This window comes from Heliconius melpomene, unplaced genomic scaffold (assembly GCF_056956725.1).
Source record: "Heliconius melpomene rosina isolate 202511_hmr_F unplaced genomic scaffold, ASM5695672v1 Hmr00187, whole genome shotgun sequence".
NCBI lineage: Eukaryota > Metazoa > Arthropoda > Insecta > Lepidoptera > Nymphalidae > Heliconius > Heliconius melpomene.
In genome coordinates, this window is record NW_028181855.1 from 356 (window position 1) to 12,111 (window position 11,756).

The 11,756-nt window shown below is 57.3% G+C and overlaps 1 protein-coding gene across 1 annotated transcript; it reads right to left on the reverse strand.

The window, feature by feature from the left end:
• Positions 1 to 8,091: 8,091 nt before the first annotated feature.
• LOC146526648 (uncharacterized) lies at positions 8,092 to 10,254 on the reverse strand. Its single transcript, XM_085206885.1, has one exon. It carries the CDS (start codon positions 10,252 to 10,254, stop codon positions 8,092 to 8,094), a length of 2,163 nt encoding a protein of 720 aa, XP_085063011.1.
• Between the last annotated feature and the right edge of the window lie 1,502 nt (positions 10,255 to 11,756).

An 11,756-nucleotide genomic window follows, 5' to 3' on the forward strand; every position in this document is an offset into this window, starting at 1 on the left:
TATCGATCGTTCGGGCTCCGAGGGGCCTTCAAGGTGGTATACAACCCGAAGTTGGAAGGTGAAGGTGCGGGCGGTAAGTGGCGAAAACCGATTTTTTCACTTTTCCCCGCTCGGATTCAGTTGAAACTGGTGTCGATCGTTCGGGCTTCGAGGGGCCTTCAAGGTGGTATACAACCCGCGGGAATGCGCGGGAAGGTGCCGGCGGTTAGTGGCGAAAACCGATTTTTTCAGTTTTCCCCGCTCGGATTCAGTTGAAACTGGTGTCGATCGTTCGGGCTCCGAGGGGCCTTCAAGGTGGTATACAACCCGAAGTTGGAAGGTGAAAGTGCGGGCGGTAAGTGGCGAAAACCGATTTTTTCACTTTTCCCCGCTCGGATTCAGTTGAAACTGGTGTCGATCGTTCGGGCTTCGAGGGGCCTTCAAGGTGGTATACAACCCGCGGGAATGCGCGGAAAGGTGCCGGCGGTTAGTGGCGAAAACCGATTTTTTCAGTTTTCCCCGCTCGGATTCAGTTGAAACTGGTGTCGATCGTTCGGGCTCCGAGGGGCCTTCAAGGTGGTATACAACCCGCGGGAATGCGCGGGAAGGTGCGGGCGGTAAGTGGCGAAAACCGATTTTTTCTGTTTTCTTCGCTCGGATTCAGTTGAAACTGGTGTCGATCGTTCGGGCTCCGAGGGGCCTTCAAGGTGGTATACAGCCCGCGGGAATGCGCGGGAAGGTGCGGGCGGTAAGTGGCGAAAACCGATTTTTTCAGTTTTCCTCGCTCGGATTCAGTTAAAACTGGTGTCGATCGTTCGTGCTCCGAGGGGCTTTCAAGGTGGTATAAAACCCGCGGGAATGCGCGGGAAGGTGCCGGCAGTAAGTGGCGAAAACCGATTTTTTCAGTTTTCCCCGCTCGGATTCAGTTGAAACTGGTGTCGATCGTTCGGGCTCCGAGGGGCCTTCAAGGTGGTATACAACCCGCGGGAATGCGCGGGAAGGTGCCGGCGGTTAGTGGCGAAAACCGATTTTTTCAGTTTTCCCCCGCTCGGATTCAGTTGATACTGGTGTCGATCGTTCGGGCTCCGAGGGGCCTTCAAGGTGGTATACAACCCGCGGGAATGCGCGGAAAGGTGCGGGCGGTAAGTGGCGAAAACCAATTTTTTCAGTTTTCCCCGCTCGGATTCAGTTGAAACTGGTGTCGATCGTTCGGGCTCCGAGAGGCCTTCAAGGTGGTATACAACCCGCGGGAATGCGCGGGAAGGTGCGGGCGGTAAGTGGCGAAAACCGATTTTTTCAGTTTTCCCCGCTCGGATTCAGTTGAAACTGGTGTCGATCGTTCGGGCTCCGAGGGGCCTTCAAGGTGGTATACAACTCGAAGTTGGAAGGTGAAGGTGCGGGCGGTAAGTGGCGAAAACCGATTTTTTCACTTTTCCCCGCTCGGATTCAGTTGAAACTGGTGTCGATCGTTCGGGCTCCGAGGGGCCTTCAAGGTGGTATACAACCCGCGGGAATGTGCGGGAAGGTGCCGGCGGTAAGTGACGAAAACCTATTTTTTCAGTTTTCCCCGCTTGGATTCAGTTGAAACTGGTGTCGATCGTTCGGGCTCCGAGGGGCCTTCAAGGTGGTATACAACCCGCGGGAATGCGCGGGAAGGTGCGGGCGGTAAGTGGAAAAAACCGATTTTTTCAGTTTTCCCCGCTCGGATTCAGTTGAAACTGGTGTCGATCGTTCGGGCTTCGAGGGGCCTTCAAGGTGGTATACAACCCGCGGGAATGCGCGGGAAGGTGCCGGCGGTTAGTGGCGAAAACCGATTTTTTCAGTTTTCCCCGCTCGGATTCAGTTGAAACTGGTGTCGATCGTTCGGGCTCCGAGGGGCCTTCAAGGTGGTATACAACCCGAAGTTGGAAGGTGAAGGTGCGGGCGGTAAGTGGCGAAAACCGATTTTTTCACTTTTCCCCGCTCGGATTCAGTTGAAACTGGTGTCGATCGTTCGGGCTCCGAGGGGCCTTCAAGGTGGTATACAACCCGCGGGAATGTGCGGGAAGGTGCCGGCGGTAAGTGACGAAAACCGATTTTTTCAGTTTTCCCCGCTCGGATTCAGTTGAAACTGGTGTCGATCGTTCGGGCTTCGAGGGGCCTTCAAGGTGGTATACAACCCGCGGGAATGCGCGGGAAGGTGCCGGCGGTTAGTGGCGAAAACCGATTTTTTCAGTTTTCCCCGCTCGGATTCAGTTGAAACTGGTGTCGATCGTTCGGGCTCCGAGGGGCCTTCAAGGTGGTATACAACCCGAAGTTGGAAGGTGAAGGTGCGGGCGGTAAGTGGCGAAAACCGATTTTTTCACTTTTCCCCGCTCGGATTCAGTTGAAACTGGTGTCGATCGTTCGGGCTTCGAGGGGTCTTCAAGGTGGTATACAACCCGCGGGAATGCGCGGGAAGGTGCCGGCGGTTAGTGGCGAAAACCGATTTTTTCAGTTTTCCCCGCTCGGATTCACTTGAAACTGGTGTCGATCGTTCGGGCTCCGAGGGGCCTTCAAGGTGGTATACAACCCGCGGGAATGCGCGGGAAGGTGCGGGAAGGTGCGGGCGGTAAGTGGCGTAAACCGATTTTTTCAGTTTTCCCCGCTCGGATTCAGTTGAAACTGGTGTCGATCGTTCGGGCTCCGAGGGGCCTTCAAGGTGGTATACAACCCGCGGGAATGCGCGGGAAGGTGCGGGCGGTAAGTGGCGAAAACCGATTTTTTCAGTTTTCCCCGCTCGGATTCAGTTGAAACTGGTGTCGATCGTTCGGGCTCCGAGAGGCCTTCAAGGTGGTATACAACCCGAGGGAATGCGCGGGAAGGTGCGGGCGGTAAGTGGAAAAAACCGATTTTTTCAGTTTTCCCCGCTCGGATTCAGTTGAAACTGGTGTCGATCGTTCGGGCTCCGAGGGGCCTTCAAGGTGGTATACAACCCGAAGTTGGAAGGTGAAGGTGCGGGCGGTAAGTGGCGAAAACCGATTTTTTTCACTTTTCCCCGCTCGGATTCAGTTGAAACTGGTTTCGATCGTTCGGGCTCCGAGGGGCCTTCAAGGTGGTATACAACCCGCGGGAATGTGCGGGAAGGTGCCGGCGGTAAGTGACGAAAACCTATTTTTTCAGTTTTCCCCGCTCGGATTCAGTTGAAACTGGTGTCGATCGTTCGGGCTCCGAGGGGCCTTCAAGGTGGTATACAACCCGCGGGAATGCGCGGGAAGGTGCCGGCGGTTAGTGGCGAAAACCGATTTTTTCAGTTTTCCCCGCTCGGATTCAGTTGAAACTGGTGTCGATCGTTCGGGCTTCGAGGGGCCTTCAAGGTGGTATACAACCCGCGGGAATGCGCGGGAAGGTGCCGGCGGTTAGTGGCGAAAACCGATTTTTTCAGTTTTCCCCGCTCGGATTCAGTTGAAACTGGTGTCGATCGTTCGGGCTCCGAGGGGCCTTCAAGGTGGTATACAACCCGCGGGAATGCGCGGGAAGGTGCGGGCGGTAAGTGGAAAAAACCGATTTTTTCAGTTTTCCCCGCTCGGATTCAGTTGAAACTGGTGTCGATCGTTCGGGCTTCGAGGGGCCTTCAAGGTGGTATACAACCCGCGGGAATGCGCGGGAAGGTGCCGGCGGTTAGTGGCGAAAACCGATTTTTTCAGTTTTCCCCGCTCGGATTCAGTTGAAACTGGTGTCGATCGTTCGGGCTCCGAGGGGCCTTCAAGGTGGTATACAACCCGCGGGAATGCGCGGGAAGGTGCGGGCGGTAAGTGGCGAAAACCGATTTTTTCAGTTTTCCCCGCTCGGATTCAGTTGAAACTGGTGTCGATCGTTCGGGCTTCGAGGGGCCTTCAAGGTGGTATACAACCCGCGGGAATGCGCGGGAAGGTGCCGGCGGTTAGTGGCGAAAACCGATTTTTTCAGTTTTCCCCGCTCGGATTCAGTTGAAACTGGTATCGATCGTTCGGGCTCCGAGGGGCCTTCAAGGTGGTATACAACCCGAAGTTGGAAGGTGAAGGTGCGGGCGGTAAGTGGCGAAAACCGATTTTTTCACTTTTCCCCGCTCGGATTCAGTTGAAACTGGTGTCGATCGTTCGGGCTCCGAGGGGCCTTCAAGGTGGTATACAACCCGAAGTTGGAAGGTGAAGGTGCGGGCGGTAAGTGGCGAAAACCGATTTTTTCACTTTTCCCCGCTCGGATTCAGTTGAAACTGGTGTCGATCGTTCGGGCTTCGAGGGGCCTTCAAGGTGGTATACAACCCGCGGGAATGCGCGGAAAGGTGCCGGCGGTTAGTGGCGAAAACCGATTTTTTCAGTTTTCCCCGCTCGGATTCAGTTGAAACTGGTGTCGATCGTTCGGGCTCCGAGGGGCCTTCAAGGTGGTATACAACCCGCGGGAATGCGCGGGAAGGTGCGGGCGGTAAGTGGCGAAAACCGATTTTTTCTGTTTTCTTCGCTCGGATTCAGTTGAAACTGGTGTCGATCGTTGGATCGTTGGTGTCGCTGCGGAGGGGTCAGTTGGTGATGCCAGAACGTAGGAGTGTGGAAGGAGCCGAGAGTGGTTCTGACCAGATTGGACGTTGATGACGGAATGTCGACTGTCGGTAGTGTCAGGTCGAGACGAGGGTCCGGATCATCATATGGACGGTTGTGGGGAGCGTTGGAGTCAAAGGACTCAGATACTGAAAGTTTTGTGTCGATGGTGTCGGAGAAGTCAAGGACACGGGCACAATACCTGAAGGACAGGCGGAAGAGGCCTCGGAAGCCGATCGATCAGTCGGGGTCTTCTGGTGAAGGAGAGCCAGATAGACCGGCGCCAAAAGTGGTTGCCATGAGGAGACGGAAAGGTCTCGGTGAGGCAGAAAGGAAGGAGTTGCCGCTGAGTTCAGAACAGGAGGTGTCTGACAGCGCTGCGGCCGTACTGGCCAGGGCTAGCTCCAGGCTCTCGGACATGTCTCTACCATCCGAGAAAGAGCAGGACGAAGCCATACTTGCGTCTGACCTACAAAATCAGGTGGTGGACAGCCTAGCGGTGATAAGGAAGGTTGCCAGCAGATCGGGCAACCTTAAAGGAACTTTCACCAAGGCCTTTTGACGGATACCGGCCCGAGTGGGGACTCGAGCGGGTTATGTGGGACTCGTGGACCGGCTGAAGGCCAATCCCAATACCCACTAAAACCTCACGATGCTCCTCCTCGACCACCACTGGCCGCGAGACGCGGGGACTATAATCGTCCACGAAACGCGGCGGCGGGAGCCTGCTAGGCACGTCGCGGAGTCAAGGGTGTGTGGGCACCCTCGACGGCCTGCTCGGAGTAGCGCGCGGGAGCAACCTGCGCGCGCCTACTCGGGCCAGGTTGGTAGGCGGCCAGCTTCCCCAGGCTGACCGCCCTCTGGCACATTAGGGCGGAAGGCGGCGATCGTGTGCCGCCCTCCGGCGACCCGGTCTCTTACGGCGGATGGCGACTTCGGCAAAAGCCTCCCTCGTCCGTTCCGCCGACTCCTTCTCGAGCACCACTGCCTCGCAGAAGGATGAAACCGCATCCCACGACGTCTCGCTGCCGGCCATAGCCTTGACCACGGCCGGCAGGGAAAGGTTGTCCCCTATGACGTCGCGCAAAGCGCGACGTTGAGACGCCCAGGCTGAGCACACCTCCAACGTGTGCTGGGCCGTCTCGTCGAGGCAGTCGTCGCAGTGGTGGCAGCGAGCGTCGGGCTCCCTCCCGGCGATCCGACACAGGTAACCCCCGAAGCAGCCATGCCCCGTGAGCACCTGTGTCGTGCGGAAGGTTAGGACGCCGTGACGCCGCGCAACCACTGGCGGAACACTGGACAAACAGCCTCGATCTTCCTCAGGCCGGCAGATGGATTTGCCAGCCGAGTTTCCCACATTTCAACCGCGGCTACCCGCGCCTCCTCAGTGCGTGCTTGGCTTGCCGGTTCCCCGGACGCTAGGCCTCGACGCCGGCAATAGACTGACGCCAGAGAAAGAGCATCCAGGTCCCACGGTATGACTCCAGCCAGCACGCACGCCACTTCACCGGAGATGGTCCGGTACCCCCGTATCGCCCGGATGGCCATCGCCCTCTGCGCACGTCGCAGCAGAGTGATGTTGTGCCGGTCGGATCGGACCACTCCGGTGTACAGCCGATGGCTAGAGGCGCTCGGCCCATCCACATTGGGCAAAAGGCGCGCCAGTGCCGCCGCTGTCTTCAACAGTTTCGGGGCCAAAGATGTAAAGCGGCCCCGAAAACTCCACCGACCATCCAGAACAAGTCCGAGGTACTTCATGCTCCGGGCAACGTCAATTTTGACGCCACCGACGACGATGTGGGCATCTGCCGGTGGGCCCTTTCGAGGAGCATGGAAGTAGATTGCCTCGGACTTGTTGAGGGAGACTTCCAAGCCCAGCCGCTTTATGCGGCCGACTACCTCCGCAACTCCAGCAGTCGCGAGGACTGCCGCCTCTCGATAGGTCCACTGCTGCGCCAAGACCAGCGTGTCATCGGCGTAACAGAGGACCTTTATCCCCCTCAGGGTGCCGCCCCGCAGCACCCAGTCGTATCCGATGTTCCAGAGGATCGGACCCAGCACCGATCCTTGTGGAGCACCGGCCGACACAACGAACTCCTTCCAACCTCCTCCAGGAGCTGGAAAGGTCACAGACCTACCGGACAGGTAAGCCCCGATGACGCGGCGCAGGTATGGAGGCACACGATAGTATAACAGTGCCTCCTTTATGCAGGGCCATGGCAGGGAGTTGAAGGCGTTGGCGATGTCTAAAGACACCGCCAAGACTCCATTGCCTCGGGCCACCGCATCCTGCGCATAGGACTTTACCTCCAGTATGGCATCCACCGTCGATCGCCCCCTACGGAAGCCATACTGGTGGTCCGAGAGGTCCGGACCTGTCCCCTCCAAATGGTGTTGTAGCCTCCTGGCTACAACACGCTCAAGGAGCTTGGCGATCTCGCTCAAGAGCACGATGGGCCTGTAGGCGGAGGCTGAATCCGCCGGGCGACCCTCCTTCTTGATGAGGACTAACCTGCCTGTCTTCCACCGCTGTGGAATTATGGCTTGAGCCAGACAGGCAGTGAATAGTCCTCGCACTCTGGGCCCTAAGGTGTTGAGGGCCAGAGTTAGCGCCCGGCCGGGAATGCCATCCAAGCCCGGGGCGGTGCTCTTGAGCCGAGATCGGCGTACAGCTTCTTCGAGCTCCTCCTCCTCCACCGGTGGTGTGACGCTGTCCTCGTCGTCCTCCTCTTCCTCCTCACGCGCTGCAGGGCGGGCCATACTGGGTGGTGCAAAACTGGCCCGCTGCGGGAATAGCGACGACAGAACCCCTCGGAGTACGTCCGGTTGGAGTGTCTGCGTCAGTGGTGGTGCCCAAGCCCGTAACCTACCGAGCACCATTCGGTAAGGTGTGCCGTACGGGTCTAAGTCTATCCCCGCGATCAACCGGTCGTGCGACTCGCCTTTCACACGACCGATCTCCTCCTGCAGCTGCGTTCTCGCCTCGACATAGACACATCATCCAGCACTCGCCAGCCCCGAACACGACATGCTAGGGCCGGGCTCGCGACCGAAACGTCCACGACGGATCCGCCCAGCCTTCGCACACACGTGTTCTTGGTCGCTCGGTTGAGCACAGACAAACCGGTGGCAACAGCCCACTCCGACAGCGTCACATCACGCACATCCGTCGTTGCGAAGCCCCACACGCTGGACTTCGCGTTGAGATCGCCGGCCACCAACATCTCCGCCGGACGAAATCGCTCTACCATTTCCCCCAATCGTATAAGGAACTCTTCAAACTCCGCGAGAGTTCGATTGGGGGAAAAGTAGACCCCTACGACAACTAGGTTGCCGACAAGTGCGGCGACGCATCCCACACCTCTCTCTACACGTGAGAAAGGCGGGGAGCCCGCGGCGACCTGGGTGATAATAGTCACCACCCCGGTGTTGTCGGCTACATAGTTGTCTCTGTCGGGAACGCTGTAGGGCTCCGAAACAACCGCCACCTGGATAGACCACTGCGCCAGGCTTTGGACCAATAAGTCCTGGGCCCTAGCACAGTGGTTAATGTTCGCATGCAACACACGGAGAGCCATTATTGGTCTTCCATGTGTTGCACCTCCTCAGGCCCAGCTGGGATATTAGACCTGGCCGATGTTGCCGGCACTCGTCTGCGCTTTCCACCGTTATTGGTGCTAGCCTTTCCACAGGCAGCATTCCCCAACATGTGATTAGCGGGCCTTTGCGCCGCCTCACACACCGGACAATGAGGCTCTGCCGAACACGATCTCTGCTGATGCCCGGTCTGGCCACACTGGAAACACTGTTTGCTCCGGTCCACCTGGCTACTGCACTTCGCAGCCATGTGGCCCACTTCGTGGCAACGGAAACAACGTTGCGCACGGGGCATCAACAGCCTCACTCCAGCAGAGACGAAGCCAACAAGTAGTCTCGCCCCGCTAATCTTCTGCGCTGCGCCGACAGGACATCGGACCCATACTATTCCTAGACCGGCCCGGTCCTGTCGGATCTCTCCGACTTTTATATTACCCGCGGCACAGCCGGAAACTCGGCTTATTGCCGCCGTCACGTCCTCAGCAGTGGCGGAGTCATCGAGGCCAAACACCCTCAATTCCGCACATTTCACTGGCCTCGACACCTGGACCTCTTCGGGGCTGAGAACCCCACGCAACTTCTCAGCTAGCGCATCCGCCTTCTCAGCAGTGTTGGCGCCAGGCATTCTAGCGCCTAGCATTCTAGCGCCAGTAGACGCAACACGGAATCTCAGGTCCTCTATACCCAGGTCTTCCAACTTTATACTTTCCTTGACCCGGGTAAGGACATCGCTATACGACATCTTGTCGGCGACGGCTGGCTGCAACTTAATCGTCACAACTTGCGATCTAGGACGACGCAACTTTGGCTCCTTTTGCGCTTTAGCCTTTTGCGCTTTCGGCTTAGGAGCTGGCTTTCTCTTCTTGGCCCCCTTCCGGGCTACTACAGTCCAGCCCTCAGACATATCAGCCGGAGCGGGTGGCAGAGGTCGAGGCTCAGTAGATGCGGTCTTCACCGGGCCTTTCTTCTTCTTGGCCTTTTTAGACCTTTGCTCCTTTGGTGCCGGATTAGCCGGCGCCATCAAAGTGGATGCGACAGGGTCCACTTGCGCCTGCTTTGGGCTATCCACCTTGCGCTTGTCCGCCGCTAGCGGAGGTCGCAGATTTCTCTCCGGTGGTAACCGATCTTTAAAGGCTTCCAGCCTGGTGGAGACCATAGTGCCCACTATGTCCTCCACAGCAATAGACTCCGTGGGAGTGGGTCGCAAGTCCGATGCTCTAGACCGCTCCAACTCCGCTCTCAAAAGGGCAAACTCCTTCCGCAACTCCACCAACTCCGACTGCAGTCGCGAGTTTGTTGCCTTGAGGATATCCACTTCCTCTGATGCAGTCCTCTTTGCCAGAGTATTAACGGCAGAAGAGATAACTCCGGCAGCGTCTTTAAGGGCCCTAGTAAATGTGCCCTTCAGATTCCCCGACTTGCAGGCGACTCTATTGATTATAGCCAAGCTATCAGATACTTGGCTACGCAAGTCGGAGACCATGTGCTCCTCACCGCAAAGTTCCAGGGGCACATCCGAGAGCCTAGAACTTGCTCTAGTTTGTATCGCCGCGGAGATTTCAGCAACTTCCTCCTCCGCCCTCAGCCGGCGCTCCTCGCGCTTGGCATCGTTTAGCGCCTTCTTTCCAGCAGCTAGCCCTATATTCTCATCAGGAATATTTGGTACGACCACGACTCCCTCTGGCCGAAGCAACCTTCGCTTTCGGCTTGTCTCTGTCTCCCCATCCGCATCCGAGGATTCAGAGTTACTCTTCCTGTGATGGCGCCTCTTTCTGTCCTTTCGGAACTGCGCTTTAGCCCCCTCGATAGCATTGGAGCTGTTCGACCCAACAGACATCACGCCATCGGCGTCTGACTCGGAAGCCGCCCAGAAACGGCCTCGCGACGAAAGTGACGACCTGGACCTACCTCTTATAATAGAGGCAACCTCCTCATGGTCCAGACGCTCTAACACGACTCGCGCATCCTTCAACCCCCCTCCTATTGGCACAAGTGCCGGACTTTTGCCCCTTTCGAGCAAAGTACTCCCTACGCCTTTCTCGGGCACAACTACTACTCCGCCCATCTCGGACAACAACAGATCACCGCCCTCCTCGGGCCTCTCTACGTCATCATTTTGGGTTTTTAAGTTAACATTTTCCATTTTGTTCCCACGAGTGTGGGGGAAAAACGGTCCATCCGAGCAGTGCCCCCTGTACTCGGATAAGCCTATTACGCCAGGGTGTCGGCCGGTACCCGGGGAGATCCCATCAGCCATGAACCCCTCGCGCTGCTTCGCCGCTTGGGTTGGGGTAATTTTTTATAGAGGTTTTCTTCCTCGCAGCCCGGCCGGTAAAGGCAAGGCCCTCAGTTCCACTCCTGATTACGAGACATGACCGCAACCAAGAGTGGAGTTCCGATATATTCGGCGCTGGCACATCACTGCACCTGCGTGGCGGTAGGGTGAGTACACACCACGCACGCCCTCCAGTTCCTCACACTGTGACCTCTGCATGACAGAGGACACGCGAAGAACCACGCCGGATTATTAGCCAGCGAGCAATCATTACCCAAGGACGAATCCTGTAGGCACCAATTACTCGCCGCCCAGGGTGCACCGGTCCGCAACACTGTTCGTCCCCCCCGAACGACAAGCATTCGAGAAAGGGCCAACAGCGGGTGAACACACGAGGAGGTCATCCGACCAAGCACCCCAACCTAACCTGACATTTTTTTTTTTTTTTTAACATGAGGAAATCCTTTTACGGATACCGGCCCGAGTGGGGACTCGAGCGGGTTATGTGGGACTCATGGACCGGCTGAAGGCCAATCCCAATACCCACTAAAACCTCACGGTGCTCCTCCTCGACCGCCACTGACCGCGAGACGCGGGGACTAGAATCGTCTACGAAACGCGGCGGCGGGAGCCTGCTAGGCACGTCGCGGAGTCAAGGGTATGTGGGCACCCTCGACGGCCTGCTCGGAGTAGCGCGCGGGAGCAACCTGCGCGCGCCTACTCGGGCCAGGTTGGTAGGCAGCCAGCTTCCCCAAGCTGACCGCCCTCTGGCACATTAGGGCGGAAGGCGGCGGTCGTGTGCCGCCCTCCGGCGACCCGGTCTCTTACGGTGGATGGCGACTTCGGCAAAAGCCTCCGCTGACTCCTTCGCGGGCACCACTGCCTCGCAGAAGGATGGTTTTCGCCACTTACCGCCGGCACCTTCCCGCGCATTCCCGCGGGTTGTATACCACCTTGAAGGCCCCTCGGAGCCCGAACGATCGACACCAGTTTCAACTGAATCCGAGCGGGGAAAAGTGAAAAAATCGGTTTTCGCCACTTACCGCCCGCACCTTCACCTTCCAACTTCGGGTTGTATACCACCTTGAAGGCCCCTCGGAGCCCGAACGATCGACACCAGTTTCAACTGAATCCGAGCGGGGAAAACTGAAAAAATCGGTTTTCGCCACTAACCGCCGGCACCTTCCCGCGCATTCCCGCGGGTTGTATACCACCTTGAAGGCCCCTCGGAGCCCGAACGATCGACACCAGTTTCAACTGAATTTAACTGAATTGAATAGAAAATATATTAATCATAAATTTTCTCTAATTAATAAAGCTGAAATTAATCAACCAATGTTATTAATTGAAGAAAAAGCTATTAATTCACG